Source organism: Clarias gariepinus, chromosome 24 (assembly GCF_024256425.1).
Source record: "Clarias gariepinus isolate MV-2021 ecotype Netherlands chromosome 24, CGAR_prim_01v2, whole genome shotgun sequence".
In the NCBI taxonomy this organism is placed as follows: Eukaryota; Metazoa; Chordata; class Actinopteri; order Siluriformes; family Clariidae; genus Clarias; species Clarias gariepinus.
In genome coordinates, this window is record NC_071123.1 from 17,888,262 (window position 1) to 17,909,304 (window position 21,043).

Below are 21,043 nucleotides of genomic sequence, written 5' to 3' on the forward strand. Positions count from 1 at the left end.
CATTTAGCTAATCATGCTCCTAGCCACACATACACCTAACTGCTTACCTGCTCTAGCTAACCACAAGAACACAGGAGGACAGGACTGAATCAGCTCCACTAACACAGACACACAAAACATACACAAAGACATTGCCAATAAGAGAGCCCAAGTTAACACAACTAAAATCAAAGTACAAATTAAACAGATAAAAACAAACCAAAATGCCCACATAACTGACAGTGGTTTCACCAAAAATGCTCGACCCAGTTTCCCAGTCTAAACAGCTATTTATAGATTAATTGATGGCTACCTCGGTTTAGGTGTGCACTGCATCACCTGACCGAGGTGCCTGCTGGGAAACTGAGTCGGCCAACAAAAACTACAAAATAAAAACAGTGACCTCTAGTGGAGGACCCTTACACATATAATTTGTATTGTGACATAATTTCATGTGTTGTTCTGTGACATCATCCCACAGTTATGCAGTTCCATGTCTATCACGCACGTTAGTTGTAGTTGTTGTTAAGACACGGAAGGATACAGAAAGGTGTGGAGCACACAAGCTTTTGACCGTGAGACAGTAAGCTAAAAGGAATACAGTAAAATAAGTTGTTGTAACTGTAATCTATCGAAGCTACAGAACACAGCAAGCGACTTGTCGTGACTACAGTGGATTTATGCAAGAAACTGTAACAACCGTTGTTTTTGATGTTGATAATAAAACAAGAGACAAAGAAATCAACGAAACGTCTGATGTCGTCAGTGACACTGTGTAACTAAAGACACGCGTCAGAACTTGTGAATAACATGCACCTACAATATGTATATTGTTATATACATTCATGTAGAGATACATTTTTAACACCAGTTACTAGTATAAAAATATAACACAATACAGAAATCAATGCTATTTAAACATGTTATTTGAAGTATCACTGAACATATATTGGGTCAAAGAAACGAAAAAAAAAAGAACATCAAGACAAACACCATATAAATCTATAAAGACACTATTTTAAAAGGAATGGCAATAAAACTGAACAGGTAAGCTGAAATAAAATCAGTAGCAGCAGTAGCTCATGTTACTAGCACATGTTAATGCTGCTACTAATTTTATTCTGTTTGATTGCCATTCTTTTTACTTGGCTCTGGTAGATCAGGGGAGACGTGTTGGTCATCATCAGCATGTATTATGATGTGGGATGTGGTGCGCTGCTGGATCCAGCCTCACTGTCCCTGACCTGTTATAGGCAGAATCTGTTCATTTGAAGCATTTCACAACATTTACCTCTAAAGCTTTTTCTTATTTTCGCGTAACCTTTTCTTCTTCCTCCTTTTCATTCATGCAAATTATTATTAATTTGCTCAGAAAATTTGCTGCATCGAGAAAGGATCAATATCTAAAAATTTAAAGATGGGAACGAGAGTGCCAACTCATACACTTTGATGTACAGTAAGTGTATTAGCTTGTAAAATCCACAGGTTTATAAAGCAGTTCCTCTTTTGTGTACATGTTCTTTTCAGAAACCTCAAATTCCAATAAAATTATTAAAATGTTATTTAAAGAATGAGAAAAATAGAGTGGGAGATATAACCCATGAGTATAGTTAGCAAAATCACCCATATCCAAAAATTAAGGCATTAGATGCAATAGCATCCTGGCCTTTCAGAAAAGATTTTGTAAATTTTACTCATGGCTTCAGTGCTTCCCCCATTTTAAAGAGTGTTTTCAAAAAAGAAATTGAAAAAGAAAAAAATTAGGACTTCAACTATTCTCAAATAAAAGGAGAATTTTAATGCAGCATAACAGTAACGAAATAAATGGAATAAACCCCAATTTCTGGCATTTATACTATTCCTACAACAACCCTCCCATTCCTTGTGTAAATAAGACTAATTTTAAATGCAATATCCTGAAATCATTTGTAATAAACATATTTGAGCACCTACTTTTGAATGGTGGTGACTACATCTTCTTCTGATGTTTTGATGACTCACTATTATTGTTGTGCTACAATATAGGTGATATGGCATCATTTGATTAATATGATTTACATAATACTGAGACCAGGTGGCTAATCATGTCATCCTTTAACCATAGTATGTGTCAGGAGCTTTAGCGATTAGCCTAGGGTAGCGTGGAGGGTGAACCCAAACGCGGAACTAAGCGAGTAGGCTGGATAACCACGCGATTTAGTGTAAAAACTCTCACAAAAGGGGAGCAAGGGAAAAACACAACCGACATGGGCGAAACTCAATGACTGAGCGTTAAATCGTGGTTTGTTTACTCCTTTTATACTCCCTGGTTCGCGACCGCTTTACTTCCGGGTCCTAGTGCCGGTCGCCGATTGAGTGTGCATGACAGTATGGGCCTCTCCTCGATGGTCCACTGTCTTACCCAGCTGTAGTCGATAGACTTTCACTTTACTAGTAAGAGTCACATCTTATTTGTAAAGGGGGTAGAACCGTGTGAAAATGCTTTGCTCTATTTGGAACGGGCAGATCTGCAGGCTGCTACCTGGTGGAGTTCTGAACAAGCAGAGGCGCAGCTGGCGTGTTTATTTAAGGGTCCTGATACCCCCACACTTCATGCAATCTTTTAGGTAGCATCGGTTAGGTATAAGGGTCCAAGACAAAGAGAAAAAAAAGAAAATACAGTACAAGCACGCAGAAAGTCGAGAGACAGAGGCAAAGACCCAGCCTCTGCCTCCCTCTCAGGCTAAGTATAAAGTGTACACAAAAAGACACAAACCCCTCTCTCTCAAACAAATCCTCGGTAATGGCATAAGCCTAGAGGATCTTCAGTTTTATTTTTAGCTCTCGCATGGATGGCTGAGCTCTTGTTATTTTTGTGTTTTCAGGTTTCTTTTGCTAGGGATGTGACCTGCGTTAGGGATCTTATTAAAATTATCACATCTCGTGGTGCAGCTCTCCATACCGCACACGTAACAGAATGATCGCAGCATCTGAAGAGCCCGCGGGCTTGTAGTGGGTGCATAAATAGTTAAGGGTCAACCTTTTCTGTTTAATTTTGCATTGGATTAATAAGCGTCTCGAGCAGATTTTTGGGCAGCTCGAGGCACAAGCAACTTCTGGGTTTCCATCTGGTCACAGGTCTATTACGGACTTGACTCGCGCCCCTGGATCAGTGGCTCAACTACCCGTTTGCTGGCCGAAACTCGACTACCACCTTCACAGCCAAATGCGGGCAAGCCAGAGAGGTGCAATGCCTTCATCCTGCAGTGCTCACTAATATTTGAGCTGCAACCTTCCCAGTTTCCAAATGAAAAGGCGAAGGTTGCATTTATGGTGTCTCTGCTCACAGGCAGGGCACTAGAGTGGGCTACTGCAGTGTGGCAGCACCTCCTCTCTAAACATGCACTTTCGTTGACACACTTAGGGCTATTTTCCATTATCTGCATGTGGCAAGCAGTGTAGTGTCGCCCCTCCTTTTAATTCGTCAAGAGGGGCAATTGGTAGCTGACTACACGGTCGAGTTTCGTACTCGGGCTGCCAGTTCGGGGTGGGATGACACAGCCCTTATGGCTTCATACACACAAGGGCTTTCCGAGCAGCTGAAGGATGAGCTAGCCATACATTATTTATTATTATTCCGGAAAGAGAAAAAAAAATGTTTAATATTTAAAAGCACAAACTCGCCTTCGCTCTCTAATAAATGCCCCAAAAGCCCCAAGAGGATCTTAAGTTTTTTTTTTGTTTCCAGAGTCCCGTCCATTCTCGTGTAGATGGCGGAGTTCTGTTTCTTTTGTGTTTCCAATTTTGCTTCATTTCCCTTTTAAGTTTCCTAATTAATAATACCATCTCCAAATGGAAAGGTCTTCCTGTGCGTATTATAAGCAATCTCCCAACTCCTATTTCATTGACCCTTCCCAAACCCTGGGTTAGGGATCTTATTAATATTATAACATCTCCTGGTGCGGCTCTCCATATCACACCACGTTATCTCTTAGCCTAGCCTGTGTTATCTCCTAGCCTAGCCTGGGTTAGATCCTAGTCATGTGTAGCTTTATGTTTACCCCTTGTCCTGTCTAGCCATTGTGTCAGTTTAGCTTGTTTAGCTTAGCCTTTGTTCATTTCAGTTCTTTTGTTCCCATGTGTAAGTGTCTATTTATGTTCAGTTTTCCTTATTAAAAGACTTCTTAGTTAATTATTACCTCTGCCTATATACCTTCTCCAAGCCCACACACAGCACCCGTTACAGGGCTTTACAGAACAGCTGGCTTCTAAAGGCTATTGGTTGCACTGAATTTTAGTTAGAGCTATCAGAATAAAGGGGGACTAAATACAAATGCACATCAAACTTTTTAGATTCCTTTTTGCAAAAAAAATGAAAAAATGAAAACAATTTATCATTTTTCTTCGACTTCACAATAAAACCAGTTTGTGTTGGTCTAGCGCATAAAATCCACTAAAATAAATTTATGTTTGTGGTTAATGGTAATGGTATTAAAAAAAAAAGGGAAAGAGTTTAAGGCAGGGGCGTAGATTTAGGGTGGGCGGAGGGGATGTGTCCCCACCAATATCCTCCGACTATTGAAATGTCCCCACCAATAATTTACACCACTTTAAAAAAATCATGCCTACAACATTAACCTAGACACGCAGAAAGGGATATATCACGTTCTCTCCTTGAGTCCTCCCTCCCCCAAAACACATATGAACATTTTGATTGGCTGTGCCTTTCCCTGCTATCATGTGAGAGCCTATGGCTGCGTTCAGATACAAGCAGCGCCAAATGCAGTGGATATGTTTCCCCTGCTAGAAGGTGTGTTGGGTGACATACATGTGAGGATGGCGGCAGCAAAAAAAAAAAAAAAAGCTGGACATGAGCTTTTTTTAAAAAAGAAAAGTGTGAGTCACTTTAAGTTCGCTTGTGAATCTATCAAAGTCCATCAAAGTAACGACAACAGTTAACGTTAATGCTAGTTTAATTAATTTATTTTTTTTACCGCTTTGACACACATTCATTATAGCAGGGAAGGCTACGGACTTAAAAATAACAACAGATTAAACAGCTAAATGAAAAAGTATAAATATCATCCCTGTCAGTTCTCCAAATCTAATGAAGACTATTTGTCAGAAATCAGTCTTGTGAAAGAAATTGATATGGTACATACTAATATTTAATAATTACACTTAATTCCTTAATTTAACTTAATGAATTGCAATTCAAGTGAAAGGATATTCGAAGCATTGCCAGGCAGGGGATTTGTGGGGGGTGGGGGGGCGTGGAGTCATATTTCCCCACCAATGTCCAGAGCAAATCTAGGCAGGACCAAGCAGACGTCTCTGCCTAAAATGTATTTTGCCAGCTATAGAATAAATAGTAATAAAATGTTTAATGGTACCAATCAAATCAGACTTCATAATTACTTTGAGTGTAATTCACAAATTTACTGAATATATTATGTTTTTATGTGTATACAGTATGTGTTTGTATGTAAATAGTTTATATAAGTATGTGTTTGTGAGCGCGTCTTATATGTGACATTCATATAAAATGCAATTCGCGATAAGTGTATGTCGTTAAAGTATTTGTGGATATGTATTTAACGACGCGGCTCGCGCGAGGGACAAACCCGCGCATAAACTGTTCAGAACGGGATGGGTCATGATACCCCGAGACTCCGTGTGATCATTCAGTCGCACCGGTAAAAGATTTCAGGGCCAAAGACAAAGCGCGCTGAAAAAGACACGGGCAAAGCCCAAGCCTCTGTCTGTCTAAGACACCGGCGAGAGAGTGAGGTAGAGTGACACGCATCAGTTTAGCGTGCGCTCTCGGGTTAAATTGCAAAAAGCACAAACTCTACTCTTTCTCTTCCTACTATTAATCCTCAGTAAGAGTATAAGCTCCGAGAGTTAAGTCAGGCGTCTAGCTTTTGTTGTGTATGAGGTAGTCGTAATTTGAAGTAGTTGTATTTAAGTAGTTGAATTTGTTTATGTTTGTCAAAGTAAGTGACTAGTGCTCGGAGAAAGGAGCTTTTTGTTTTGTTTTGTGTTTTCTTTACATAAAGGACGAGTTTGGAAACCAACATCTTGCCTCTGCGACTATGCCACGTCCACACACACACCGTGCTCATGACAGAAAGCTAGACCGTCAAAGTGGCATAGCAGAGGTCTCTCCCCTAGATGTTTTTTGGGGGGGAGCCATCACCATCTCTCCTGAGCTGGCGAAATGGCTAAACGACAGCAAGGAGCAAGGAGAGAGAGCTGTGGCAGAGCTGGGAGGGCTGCAGGCTCGCCAAATCGGCGGACTTGCTGGAAGGAGGTCTGGCATGACGGTGGCGAGGGAGAAATGGGAGATATCTACACGTTTTGGGCGGAGCAAAACAAGTAGCACATTTGTGACCTGCGGGAGCAGGTGGTGCAGCTCAAAAAGCTGCTGGTCCAGGTTCGGGAGAGCCACGCTGTAGTCCTGGATGTTTTCCCTCTCTTTTATCTGGACGACGCGCTCCCGCTCCCTCTCGCTTCCGCTCCGGAACTGGCCAGCTCAATAAATGGAGCCTCAACAGCTCAGCCACCGCTGAGAGGGCCTGGTTGTGTAGGAAAAGCAGCACTGCTTGGGGGAAAAAGGCAACCGCCTCTGGGTTACGAGGCCACACTTGGACCATTGGGGTAGGAGTCCTTGACCTCCGTTGGCGCTCCGGAGGAGCGTTTTTAGGGAGGTGCTGTAAGGGTTAAGGGTTTGCTGAAACCATGCACAGTGGGGAGGGGTGCATTTTAGTTTCTCCGCGTCTAAAGGTGAGAACAGCTGATTCACACCTGGAGAGGGTGTATTATTTGCATTTGAATGTGTCTGACATTGCAAAGCACACTCAGTAACACTGAAAGAACAACAACCTAAAGTAAATAGAAATAAGAGGTCCTGATTTACTGCATAAATATTATTTACTAAAACAAAATTCCTCCGCGCTCTCGAAAACTTTATGCGTGAGCGCTGATTGGACTGTGTAGGAAAATAAAAGTGGAAAATTATTAAGCCGGACAAACTTTTAAAAAATATTAAAAATAAGTATTATAAATATTATATATAAGTGTGTGATAAAAAAATGTTGTCACCAAAAATTTAATCGATGAGGACTCATGTCCATCAATCTGATATATAGTATGCTGGAGAAACTCCCAGGTGGGAAGACACTGCTTTGTGTAGTTAACATAACAAATAACAAAGACAAAAATAAATAAATAAAATAAACATCAACAACTTCCACCATAGAGTCTGGAAGGCAGAGTACAGGGTGCGTCACACAGCCGCGATAAATTATATTATCCACTAAACAGCAAAAATATGTTAGTATATTATGACTGAGATAAGGCGGCTCATATCGGTGTGCGCTTCGCACAGCGCCGCATAGACAGCGCTTATTTAACATGTATAATTGTGTGTTTGTTATATTTCTGGGAAAGAGAAATCTGTTATAAATCTCTTATATCGATGAACGCATTCATCTGATCAAAACTCGGCAAAATGAAAGACCATGGGTTAACGCGAACATTTTACATTCACTAAAAGGCTTATTCACAACCATGTTTCAGCCATTCACACACATGATTGTGCTATGTTGTTTGTACACACTTTTACTTTTCATCTCCCCTTTGATAAAAATGCTCCTGATATGAGCCGACACGAGCAGCTTTGTTTCAGTCAGAATATTCATCTATTATAAAGATACTGTAGATAAAGAAAGACAAATACTTGCTGACTAAACACTGCAAGTGAAAGCGCGTGCGATGTGAGCAGCTTTAATTATTAAAAAATCAAATAATTAAATCCTGAACACAAACAGCTAAAATCACAATGACTATTATTCTTTTGATTATTATTATTATTATGTTCTTTTGCTGTTTGGGTTCAGCGTTGATCAAAAAGCCACAAGTGCAACTCACTTTCACTTTGCACAAGGCAGTGTTTATTGTTTAGTGTATATTTAAAACACAATAAAACAATAATGTTTTAGGCTAACGTATATATCTTTGTAGTCTTTTTGCACACGCGCGGGTGCGTTACAATAATAATAAGAATAATAAAAATAATAAATTTGGAGCACTACTACTAATAATTATAATACTGAATGGAGAAAGTTAAAGAAGTACCATCATTGAAGGAGAGAAGAAAATGAAAAACAAATACATATTAGTATTTACAGTTTGAGCTTGACACGGTTATGAGCTCTGTGGCTTGATGTCAGTGGGCGCCTAAGAAACACATTTTCGGCTCAGTAGACACACAATACTTTAGACTGAAACACTACTGCCCCCTACAGGTAATGAAGGGCATTTTCACAGCTTGCCACGCGCAGCCCCTTTTCTCGAACTGTGCATTTTTAATGGCCAGATCTGTACTGTTTCCCCTCCGTGCTTGACTGTAGGGACTGTGGTGTTCTTAGTGTCATAGTCAGCATTTTTCTTCCTACGAAAACAGCAAGTCGAGTTGATGACAAAGAGCTCAATTTTGGTCTTATTTGACCACAGCAGTTTATCCCAATCTTTCTCTGTTTATTGGCAAACCTCAGTCCAGTCTGTACATGTGTCTTCTTGAGGAGGGGAAGCCTTGCTGCACTGAAGGATTTCCATCCATTTAGGCGTATTGTATTACCCATGGTTTGTTTGGTGACTATGCTCCCAACTGCCTTGAGATCATTCACAAGCTCCTCCCGTGTAGTCCTGGGCTGGTCCCTCATTTTTCTCATGATTATTCTTACTCCATGAGATGAAATCTTGCATATAGGGCCATTAATGGTTACTTTGTATTTCTTCTATTGGTAAATAATGGCCCCAGCAATTGTCTCCTTCTCACCAATCTTCTAGCTGATGGTCTTGTAGCCCATTCCAGCCTTGTGCAGGTCTAAAATCTTGTTCTTGACTTGCTTTAACAGCTCTTTGGTCTTGCTGATGGTGGTGAGGTTTAAATGGAAGATAGAGATTTTGTGGACAGGTGGCTTTTATACACACACCACATTGTTGTTAGGAGCACCTTCTTAAATTAATATGTGTACCACAAGAGCACATAACCAGTCTGTGAGAGGCAGAATTATTGTTGGTAGGTAGGGGATCAAATACTTATTTTTCTCATTGAAATGCAACTTAATTCATAACATTTGTATCATGTGTTTTTTTTTCTGGTTTTGTTGATATTCCGTCTCAATCCTTTACCATAAACCTAGGATATAAATTATAGACCCTTCATTTCTTAGTAAGTGGGCAAACTTAGAAATCTGTAGGGAATCAAATACTTATTTTCTCCACTGTATGTTATTTGACTGATAAGCTGCATTCAAATATATTGCATAAATTTTTCAGCAGTTTTACAAATGACACCGCTCATGATGTCTTAAGCATGTTGACTCTTTCATTAGTCAAATTAAGTAAAAGTTTGGGGCTGTGATTTTTTTTTTTTTTTTTTTTTTTAAGTGCCTAGTAGTGCTTCATTCCAGACTTTTTAAAGCTCATATTTAACATCACACTCCATTATGTGTAAATAAATAATGTTTGAGAGTAGAAAATTAGAAGATATACAACAATCAGTGGTTAACAAATAACAATCAGATAGCTTAACAACTACACCGCTTAAAAAACTAATACTAACTAGAATACTAATAAAGTTGAGAATTCAGGCCTGAACTATTAGGTTCCAGAGGAATAAATAAATAAAGAAAGAAAAGAGAAAGAAAGAAAGAAAAGACGAAGGGTCTTTTAGGTACAAATGTGTTATAGATAGTTTTTAAGTTTGGACCCAACTCATCTTAAAAAATTAGTTGTAATGAGTGAAGTAATAAATAAAATAGAATAAAATAAAATACTAGTATATAAAAGTGCAAAATAAAATGTAGTGAATGCATACAGTATAAAACTATTCTTTCATTTTATTATTGCAATACAAAATCCTGAAGTACACACTGTGTACTAGTAGTACTACCTATGTAAACTAATACATAACTTTAACAAAAATATATTGTTTGTACATTTAACATATTTACTGTAAGGACTATTTGGTTCCTGGTTCGAATCACGCCTCAGGACTGTGTGTGGAAGTTGCATGTTCTACTCGTGCTTGGTGGGTTTCCTCCAGGTTCTCTGGTTTCCTCCCACAGTCCAAAGACATACTGTACAGATTAGGCTAACTGAGGATCCCAAATTGTCCATAGTGTGTGAATGTGCCTGTGATTGTGTGCATGTGTGTGTGCCCAGTAATGGATTGGCATCCTGTCCAGGGTGTACCCTAAGTCTCCTGGGATAGGCTCTAAGCCCCCCATCCCTGTATACATGATAAAGCAGTAAAGCAGTACAATGAGTGAGTGAGTGTGATGCAGCATTTTGTAACGGTTATAAACTTAAAATGTTTTGTTATGAAACATTATCTTTATGTATGTTAAATGTAATACTTTGTTCTATTTTTAAGCATAATCTGTCAGTTTATATTATTGAAATAAGAATAATTTTAAAAAATCTATATTATTATTGTTTATTATTATTATTATTTTTATTATATAAGACTGAGAAAGTGACACATAGTTAAACTGAATGTTATTTGTTTTGCTATTATTGCTATTATTGCTATTATCTTTTTCAGATAGCAATGCAATGTCTAGATGTAAAAAGCAGATGGCATTGTACACTTTACTTTTTTTTTCTTTACTTTTTATAAGATGTTTTCAGTTTCATTATGAATGTGATTGTAACAAATGTAAAGTTTAACAGAAGTGGTAAAAAAAAAGTAAAGGAGAACCAAAAACCCTGCAGTAAACGTAAAACTATGACTGACTGTATGGATGTGGAGGTTGTCAGGAACACTGTTTGTCCAGACCAGGAAGTTATTCTGCGAGGCCTTAATACACCCTACATTAGGAGCTTACATACTGTGGTCCTCAATCGGTAAAAAGTATTTTTATGCATTGTAAGGGCCATATTTCATTCTTGTGATTTGTTGTTATGTTTATCTTATTTCAGTTTATTAGTTAAGCATTAAGCATTAAGTATCATACTTATAATTTGTATTGTGACATCATTTCATGAGTTGTTCTGTGACATCATCCCACAGTTTTGTAGTTTCATGTCTATCACACGTTAGTTGTTAGTTGTTGTTAAGACACGTAAGGATACAGAAAGGTGTGGAGCACACAAGCTTTTGACCGTGAGACAGTAAGCTAAAAGGAATACAGTAAAATAAGTTGTTGTAACTGTAATCTATCGAAGCTACAGAACACAGCAAGCGACTTGTCGTGACTACAGTGGATTTATGCAAGAAACTGTAACAACCGTTGTACTTTGATGTTGAAAATAAACAAGAGACAAAGAAATCAACGAAACGTCTGAAGTCGTCAGTGACACTGTGTAACAAAAGACACGCGTCAGAACTTGTGAATAACATGCACGTACATGCATGTTGTGTTGCAATACACTTACACTTTTCAAAACCTTTTGATGGAAAAGCGTTTGATAGTTTCCATATGAGGGATTGTACAATGCTAATAATGTCATGGCAAAATATATTCTAGTAAACAAAATACTAATTTAGGTGGACATTGCTTAAATGTAATTATTTATTATTACATCTGTAGATATTAAAGTAGATATCATGTACTGTAATTCTCTATACTGTATGTGTGTGTGTATATATGTATATATATATTCCCAAGAAAGGGGACTTTAACCTTACTTACTTACATAATACTTGCCTGTTTAAGTCTATTATTATTATATAATAAAAAGTTATCCATTCAAAAAGTGTCTAAAAATGTCTAAAACAATTCTTACATACCATGCATGAATTCAAAAGGTTTAATACTTGCATGAGCTTTATGGTAGTGCACAAAAAAACTAAAAATCAAAAAAGGCTTTTGTTTAAAATATTGTGTGGCATTTAAAACTTGATTGTTTATTACAGTAATAAATATTCCAAAGTGTGCCAAGAAATAACCCACACTTTTACACCACCACTTGGACTGTTGATATCAGGCAGGTTTGGTTTATGGATTCATGCATTTTGCACCAAATTTGTGTGCCCTATGGATTAGCAGATAACATGGTTAACTTTAAGCTTCTGGGTGGTGGTTTGAATGTCATCCCTGGTCTGACTCCATGTGCTTTGTGGGTTTTGTCAGAATACTCTGGCTCAGTCTATAAACGTGTGTTGACGTTTTCAAACTGCTAGTACGCAATGCACGAGTGTGTGTGTGTGTGTTGTCCCCCCCTTGTTCAGTAAGCTTCCTGGGATGGGCCCCAGGCATTCTGCAAGCCCTAACTTGCTGTATATGTATGTCTATGTGTCAGAAAGAGAGAGAGAGAGAGAGAGAGAGAGAGAGAAAGAAATGCAGTTTGTAAAGCATTTTATTTCTCTGAAAAGTCCTAAATGTTGCTGTCTCATGAGGATGCTTCTCTGCTCACAGGATTCTCAGATCCTGAATTTTAAGACTAATTACCAATAGCATCAGAAAGCTTGTGAGCATACACACACACACACACACACACACACACAGTTTGAAAGTGCACTGACACATCAACTGATAAATTCACAAACTCCCCTGAAACTCCACCTGTCACATGATCCTTTGACAACAAATCAATAGCAATCCTTAAACAGAGACAGGATCTGTAAATAATAAATGCACCCATCTCATCTGTTGTTTTTGGTCGTCCTCGCTGTACAGTATTTTTTCAGCTCTGCTTGTATTGGCAAAGTCTTGGTCCATCCCAGGATGAAAAAGAAATTCACCCAATATGATAACTTGTAGCTTTTACAGCATCATCACCTGGTCTGTAATGATCAGTTGGCTCACTATACTTCCTACTCTTTTTTGCATGCACCAAATCTTTTGCATGAACATCTGTAAATATTACTAAAAGAATCATAAGTGAGATCACTAAAAGCAAACTGCACAAGAACACATGAATCATTTAGAAATTCATCTGGATCCTTTTTTACACCCACCCTCTCCTTTATAGTTTTTCAATATGAATTTAACTTAACTACTTGATAAATAAGTTCCTTTTACATGCCTGATTACACAATAAGTAAAAAGAAGAGATAAAATTAAACCAATAAAAGAAAAAAAATTATAAATTCAGTGAAAGATGTCACATCTACAGCACCTTTACATTATAACCATTAGTATTTATGAAAAAACATGTTTATGGAAATTGCATACTTAAAGTATATGTCTGTTTATCCACTACCTTGACCAAATTTTGAGAAAAGCACACTTCCCAATTTTTTAAACCATTTAAAACAAAAGAAGTCCGGCAAATAAAAGTCATAAAAGCAAATAAATGTAATTACCCCTATGCAACCGGCTAAATTTCCAACAACAGTACAACACATTTTTTCTTATTTATAGCTATACTGTATATTATAATATTTAATAACCACAATACATTATGGTAGCAACAGTTTACAGACTTTCAATGAAAAATATATAAAAAAATAACGCGGTATGGTATGCAAAAGGCATGCAAAAATTACATACAAATTCTCATTCAGGCTTCTTCTGTCCCAGTATTTTAACTTGTTTTTCAAATGACAATAGAAATCATCACAAATCTGTCTCTACGTTAATAGAAGGAAACTTCTCCATGTTTGTTGAGAACGATTCTTTAAGCTGAGATAGCTCATTTTTCTTGTCAAGATTTTTGTTCTGCTCATCTGACAGTGAAAGCCAAACAGTTTGCATTGTTTCTGGCAAAATGACCCTAATAAACTCTCTGTTATCTTTCATCCTTACAATCCTGTCATATCTTCCCTTTATATCCTCCCCAACTTTTTTTTTTATTTCACAATTTTTTTTTAGAGCATCAATATTTTTTCTGTTATCTGCACTATTTTGACCGGTCCCTAACTTTGTTAGATCCTCTTCATATTGTTTTATAAGCTCCTCATTTTTGTCTAGGCTTTCCTGCATTTGATGTTGCACATCCTTAAGCAAAGCACTTTCCATCACCATATCTTCGATAATCTGATAAATCTTAGCTCCATTTCTGTCCACCATTGTCTCTACCTTCTCCAGCAGCTCTTTGACCTGAGAACAATCTCCCCTTTTCTTAATGTTGAGACAATGAAACCTTTTCTCACATTTCGCTACAAGTTCCTGGAGCTCCTGGTCTCCTGATTTGATAAATTCCCCAATGTTGTTCTTCTGAAGTTCATCAGTAACACTGAATATGATTATGGTGTTTCTCCAACATCTATCTCCAAAAAAATCCTCCATCATAAAGAATGACACTTGTGTTTTATCTTCCTTGTGCTCTGTTTTTTCCGAGTTCATTACAGGTATTATCAGGAGGAAGGCATGTGGTCCCTCAATATGTCTAAATTCTTCTAGAGACATTCCAGGAGAGAACAAGTCAGGAGTGTCCACCACAGTCACCTTCCTCCCATCCACCAGCTGTGTGTTCTCAGTCTCTGCGGTGGATGTAGTTGTAGATGTAGCAGCCACCTCTTTGCCCAGGATGATGTTTTTTGCTGCAGTCTTATCAGATTTGGTTCTCGCCAACAGCACCAACTTTAGTTCTGCTGCAATAATTACCTCTGAAACAAAAATAATATATGTAGATTCCTTTTTGTCAGGTTATACATTGTAAAGTTAAATAATCCATGTTCCTATGTTGCTAGCTTGTATATAATCAGATATAATTTTACAGTCTCACACATAATAATGTGTGTAGCCTGCAATAAAACCACTTTAACCTTAATAGCACCATTTTCCGTTTCATTGGGCAACTTTTACTTTCTAGTCCTAGAGGGTTACTCCTACAGTATATTATGCTGATATTTTGTATATTTTGTGATGTATTAACTCCTGTGGTACCATGCACACTAGGACAGCTACTGATTAAATGTATTACCCAATTATCATATATACTGTAGGGACTAGTTATCCTATAATATAGGGATTAGTTATCCTCCATATGTATTGCTGATGTAAATACTTTTGTTAAATTCAATACTCAAACTCTTACCATTACTTATGAATTCTTTTTCTTCCATTTTACATATTTTATTTTTTAAATGCTTCAGTTGTTTAATATCCTCATGTAGGAACTCTTTATCTGTAGGTTAAAAAAAAGCATGCATGGAAACACGTCATAAAGAGCTTAAATATTGTATTTTATTGTATTTATTCTGTAAATGAGAGAACACACATGCCCTGTATTTTTGCTAAATTATGCTGTACAGTATGTGTTTGATTTTACTGCTATGGTTGTTTCCCATTTTTCACACTTACCATCAGAATGTTTAAATTCTGGTGCCTTCTGATTGTTTGGGCTTGCAGAAGGTTCACTTGGCTGTTAACATGGAAGTTATTATTAAATTAATGTTCTGTATTAACACAACATGTCAACCAACAAACTTTATTATATTAAACTGTGTACTACATTTCACCACACTATAATAATTTTGAAGTTCTTGGGGGAAAATATCCATTAACAAATCCATGTGCTTCTGATAAGCGTTGAACACAAAATCATATGTATACTTAAAAGAAAGAAGAAAAGAAAAAAAAAAAAAAAACAAAGATAGAATTAACTGAATTCTGGTTAATACTGCCCTAAAAACACATTTAGTTTTTGGAAATTTAGACAGAAAGAAGGAAAAAAAAAATAGTGTGGCCATGTTTTGTTATTGTAACTTGTGTTCTTCAATACTCACTTGTGTGGAAGGTTTTGTTTTATTTTTGTTTGCTTTCATATTATCCCACAATCCTAAAAAAGCAAAATAAAATGTATTAACTGTTTAACATTCATACTAATAATCGTAATTTTTAAATTGACCATTTACTTTCAATTTGTTTGATTGTTTGTGTTTTGTTTGTTTGTTTTACCTTCCCATAATGTTTTTTGTGTCTGATAAAAAAGATGATAAAAACAAAAACATAATTATATAAATGATAGTATACATAAACCCATCATATAAATGAGAACGCATAAACAAATTAATAAAATCAAATGCATCTATGATCTGTTAAGTTTTAACCTAATGTTGCATTAACCATGTATAATACCCTTGTAACATCGCTGGTCTTACCACAGGCAAACCCACAGACAACTACGCTAAACCACAGGTGTCCACTCAGGCAGACCCATGGCTGCCCTTATGCACAGTTGCTAGGCGACGCTGCCTTGATGGCAATCAGGGGAAATGAACGATACCTGGGCGCACGTCTAATAGGCCCCCAAGACAATGTAATAGATGTTCTGACATTAGGCAGCACCAGGTACGAGAAGTGAGTCACTCCGATAATAGGAGAAAAGTGAAAAGACAAAAGATAAAAGTGATAAGAGAAAACTGAAAAAAGGAATGAAAAGAGGAAAAAGAAAATCGAAAAGAGAAAATCGAAAAGAGATGACTAAACATAAAAATGAGAAAAAAAGAAAAGAGAAAACAGAAAAGTACAGTAAAAAGACAAGTAAAAGAAAAGTGATAAAAGACGAGGGAGAGGAGACGAGGGAGTTTTGTGTTTGACTATGCGTTTTATTTATCTTGCAAAGAGAATCCCATCTCGAGGAAACAGTGTCTCTTCCCTGTGGTTTGATTTGCGTCCTTTGTTTTGTTTTCGATGCTGTGTTTGTCCCTGTGTTTCCTTATTGAATTCATGTTATCTCCAAATGAGAAAGGCTTCACAATCACTTACACAACTCATATTATTACGCTTCTTCTCCGTAGCCCTAAACCGGAGCTCGGCATAAACTTCCCTAACAACCCTCATGCACATTTTCAAATTTCTTTCTTTATTTTCTGCCTCACTTGTGCATCTTTTCTGTGTGCCCCTAATTACTCACGCTATTGTAGTTCTTTCTATTTCTTTCTTAGTTGTTGAGGCTTGTTGTTGTGTGATTACTGTTATGTTGTTACATTTTATGTTTGCTTTTAATATCGTCTTTCGTTTTTTTTTTTTTTTGCATTTTGTGTATTTTTGTTTAACACTGAACAGAACTCCTAATTCATGAGAATTTAAAAGATACAAACAATAAGTTTATTTTCAATTAATTAGAATAAATACCTTTGAGTTTATCTGCATTTCAAGGTAGGTCAATACTTCAGAATTTCTCTTGCATGTCAGTAATCCCTGATCTTCATGAAACAGACAGTCGACTGTGATCGTGTTCTCTCTTGTAACAGCTCTGCTGCTCTCTGGTACAACACACTCCGGATCAAACGTGTGATGCAGCACCACCAGAACTGCAGGTTTTGGGCCTTTAGAAAACATGCATATATACATTTATACACTGTTCACAATAAAAGTATTCATTTAACAAAAAAGATTTTTAAAAGATTGTTGATTACCTGAAATATCATTAATTTTTTTCACTGCATTTTCAGTGTCAGTTCCAGCTCGTGAAACAACAGGGCAGAAACCCAGAATGAAGTCACACTCTTCCACTCTTTCAACTTCTTGTAAACTGGGTACTTTAGATTTCAGCTTAACTATGAAGTCTTCGTGTGATTTCAATGTGTTACCAGTTAGCAGAATGAAGTACTTTGTCCCTGACAATACAAATACTTCCTTTTCTGTAAATAAAGATTTGAATAATAATAATAAAGATTTTTTATTTTATTATCATTTCCAGGTTAAATAATAAAACATCTAACAACTGACAGCATAGGCTGTAGCCTATTTGTGTGAAATATAAATACATTTATATATTATAACTTACCGGACATCTTTTGTGCTTGTGGTTTTCCTTTAATCCCTTCAATCTCACATTGTTTTGTTATATTTTCAGAACTGACGCTCGACTGTATGCCTTCTGCTACAAGATTATTTGACTCCGACCGATTATTCTGTGACTGATTATCTGGACTGTAATCCATGCTTGCAGGCTGCAGTAAATAAATCATAAAATATCAAAACAGTTATAAACATTATGCCTACATTAACTGTGTAGTGATGTGGGGTGCACTTAGAGTGTTCACTTATAATAAGTTAAACACTTCTGCAGTTATACTGAACTAAAACACAGTATGATGCAGATCAATTCCTGCTATCTGTTATCACCCAAATGAGATTGGGTCCTAAAAATGTCCCTGAAATGGCAATACGAAGGCTAAAAATTTCAAGTTGAGGAGAGATGTGCTCCCACAATTTTTTAGCCTTATACTCATTTCAAACTATAATAATTTAAATAGCTAATTATTCATATTTCTTTATGATTATTGATACTTAAATTGATTTAAGCTTCTAAAAGCATATGATCTGTAAAAAAAAGTAAAAAAAAAAAAAAAACAAGCTAACAAAGTAATTTGACATGTTGGCCAGCTTTTCTTAAAAAAAAAAAAAAAGCCTAAAATGTTCCACTTGTACGGAATCATTACTTGTTTAACTGTACAGCTTTTTTTCTTCCATTGCATGCTTTTATCAATATGTTCACCCGTCTGTGGTCTGTGTGTTAACAACTTTACGCACACACGCAATACACACACACACACACACACACACTGAGGGACAAAAAGAGGGAAAGAGAGCGGGAGAGAGAGAGTTCAATGATATCTGCATTTACATACCTCGAAACAAATTTGGGGGTCAAAGGAGACTCCTTGGGTGTTGTTCAGAGTGACTGTGCCAAAATTCCCCAGGACTTCCTCTTTCGTTTTGAAATCTGCATCACATTTAACCCTCTCACCACCAGCTCTCACTGCAGGATAGCACAAACCCTGAGTGTGATCTGTACTTACTTAGGGATTTAAATGATCCTCATGAAAACATCACATACAAGAGCAGTGTCTTTATTTGTGACATACACAGTACATTAAAGAACACTTTTTCTCTTTCTTTTCCTATTGCGATTCTGAACAAAGGTTAGCCACGATACAGCACCCTTAGGGTTAAACGCTTTACCCCCAGCTATCATGTGATTTCCTAATCCTGTTGGTGACGCACAGTAGCTTCCTGTTTTTATATTGTTGCCGTCAAAGTTTCGCATTTGTATTGTAAGCATATTTCAATTAAATACACTTGTGCATGCAGCAATATAATTAACAAAATGTTAATCTTATTAAAATAATATAGAAGTAGGGTAAGGAAAGCAAAAGTGAGCCAGGAAACAGCAAACACGTGGCATCCAAGGACGAAAGCAAGCAAACCAGGTATAATATTAACAGAACAGGTTTTGGATCCATATGCAACGTGTGCATCCACAGCAACACACATATTCGCATAAAGAGCAGTAGATGCATAACCAAAAGACACACGGATAGAACTCACAGAGGCCCGGTCCATGACAGGTTCAGTAGGGTTGTAAACTTCAGTAGGGGTAAAATCTGGACTGCCCTGACTGTCTGAGTCATCCAGGGGAATGTACTCAGCGCTACATTACGATTAGCACTACATTACGATTAGCTATATGATTAAAATAAAATGCGTGATTACAACAAATTGGAAAAATAAGACAAATAATTAAAATAATGCAAGAGAGATGCTAACCCATGGCCTGTAAACTGGAAAAAATTAGGAAAGTATAGTAAAAATAAGTGCCACCCCAATATTTTTTCAATTAAACAAGAAAAGTGCAAAGATAATGGAAAACAATTTGCAAGAAAAATGAATTATGATGGGAACAAGTTATAAGCACAAGAAGGAGTCAGATGATGAGGTACATAATGTAATGAAACAAGGTAGGAGAAAGGTAATTATAACGGGTGACTTTGTTGGAAAAAGTTGGACTATAATGGGTTAATAATTTACTAGGGAATAGAAAAAATTGTACAGAGAAGGGGACAATGTGTGCACCACTGCCCTTGCAGACTGTATCAAATGAGCATCTATGTCACAGTCAAGTCAGTCTGTTCTTGGTAGTGTCTAAGCATTGCAAGGTTGGCTCACTTGGGTTTTATTGCTGCAATAAATCCTGCCTTACTTCATCTAGATCTGCATGGAGTCTTTCTTTAATTCTTCTTACTAAAGAAACAGAATTTGTTTGATATTTTTACTTAAGGCAACATTAACAGGTGGAGGATAAAAATCTCCCACAGTACCATCTAGGTTTTATGTTTTCATAATATTGGGCTTCGACCTTTTCCTTTTTTTTTTTTGCGCTTTAGGGAAAACGAGCAAGTTTCTTCGTTTAAGAACGGAAGTCAGCTCCAAAGAACTGAACTTTGACTTTGGTATGCTATAATGGATAATATTCAGCTTGTTCAGTGTCTAGAGTGCAGGATGTTTAGACATTCTTTCTCCTGTTAGTGATACTTTTACTTGCGATCGGTATGTATTAGTGAGCAGTCTGATGGAGAAGATATTAGCATTAGAGGAGTGCCTCCAGACTTTAGAGTGGGTTAAAGAGTGTGAGAGCAGCGTTATTCCCGTATCGGAATTCTGGGTGCCGGAGGCGGAGATAACCAACCCCCGACTCCGACATTAGAGCCCTCATAGAGGAGCGAGTGGGTGACGACTTGGTGGCGTACTCGTTCAGCACAGAGGGTTCACTCAGGGTTCATCATATTGAGACTGTGTCTGTTCCCCGAGCTTATCAAAAATATAGAAAGAGTCAGAAAGTCTGTTTAAATAATTTAATTTACATAAAGACAAACTCAGATCACACTAAATGCTAAGACTGTTAAATATTAGATCTCTCCCATCTAAAGCAGTTATTGATAATGAAATTATCACAGATCAGGAGTTTGATATATTCTGTTTAACAGAAACCTGGATTAAACAGGACGAGTATGTAGCCAGTAAATTAAGCCAGTCCTCCTGGATACAGCTACATACATTAGCCTCAGCTAACTGGAAGAGGAGAAGGCATCACAGTTATTTACATGATAATCTGACTATCGTACAAAAACACGGACACAAATTTAATGCATTTGACGTTCTCTATAGTAACATAAGAAGTGTAGCTACAAATATTAAACAGCCCCTATTATCCTTTTTCAAATATGTTCTGTCATGCAGTGTGTCATGTAGCTGTTTGTAAACATAAACTATCTGCACTATCTGTGACGCTGACAATGCACAATGATAAAGTTTTTGTCTATAAAAAAAAAAAAGAGTCGGCTCACATTGGCCAAAACAAGTCGTTAGCAAATCTATTTTTACTTTGTTACAGA

The 21,043-nt window shown here is 37.0% G+C and overlaps 2 protein-coding genes across 3 annotated transcripts in view; both read right to left on the reverse strand.

Annotated features, from left to right (window-relative positions):
- The window catches only part of LOC128512212 (uncharacterized), a 43,977-nt gene extending 25,359 nt beyond the window's left edge, over positions 1–18,618 (reverse strand). Inside the window, exons 1-2 of the mRNA XM_053485384.1 lie at positions 18,500–18,618; positions 17,773–17,818 (exon numbers count right to left, since the gene is read on the reverse strand). Coding sequence (XP_053341359.1) covers positions 17,773–17,809 — 37 coding nt within the window. The 5' untranslated portion in view covers positions 17,810–17,818; positions 18,500–18,618. The remainder of the gene's footprint in view (positions 1–17,772; positions 17,819–18,499) is intronic.
- On the reverse strand, positions 12,358–16,420 carry LOC128512216 (GTPase IMAP family member 4-like). 2 transcript variants are annotated; one of them, XM_053485388.1, is made up of 5 exons: positions 15,819–16,420; positions 15,647–15,699; positions 15,222–15,282; positions 14,956–15,045; positions 12,358–14,524 (listed from the first exon to the last, which is right to left on the reverse strand). In XM_053485388.1, exons 2-5 carry the CDS (start codon positions 15,683–15,685, stop codon positions 13,533–13,535), a joined length of 1,182 nt encoding a protein of 393 aa, XP_053341363.1. In that variant the 5' UTR covers positions 15,686–15,699; positions 15,819–16,420; the 3' UTR covers positions 12,358–13,532. The 2 variants fall into 2 exon arrangements, with proteins under 2 accessions (XP_053341363.1, XP_053341362.1); XM_053485387.1 differs by having other exon boundaries at positions 15,647–16,420.
- Positions 18,619–21,043: the final 2,425 nt, after the last annotated feature.

Bases quoted from the DNA above. Each gene is read 5' to 3' on its own strand.
- LOC128512216 (XM_053485388.1), bottom strand. From the start codon at position 15,685: ATGAAAGCAAACAAAAATAAAACAAAACCTTCCACACAA. The intron at 15,283-15,646 runs GTGAGTATTGAA...CCATGTTAACAG, and splicing joins AAACAAAACCTTCCACACAA to CCAAGTGAACCTTCTGCAAG. The intron at 14,525-14,955 runs GTAAGAGTTTGA...TTTTTGTTTCAG, and splicing joins AAAAGAATTCATAAGTAATG to AGGTAATTATTGCAGCAGAA.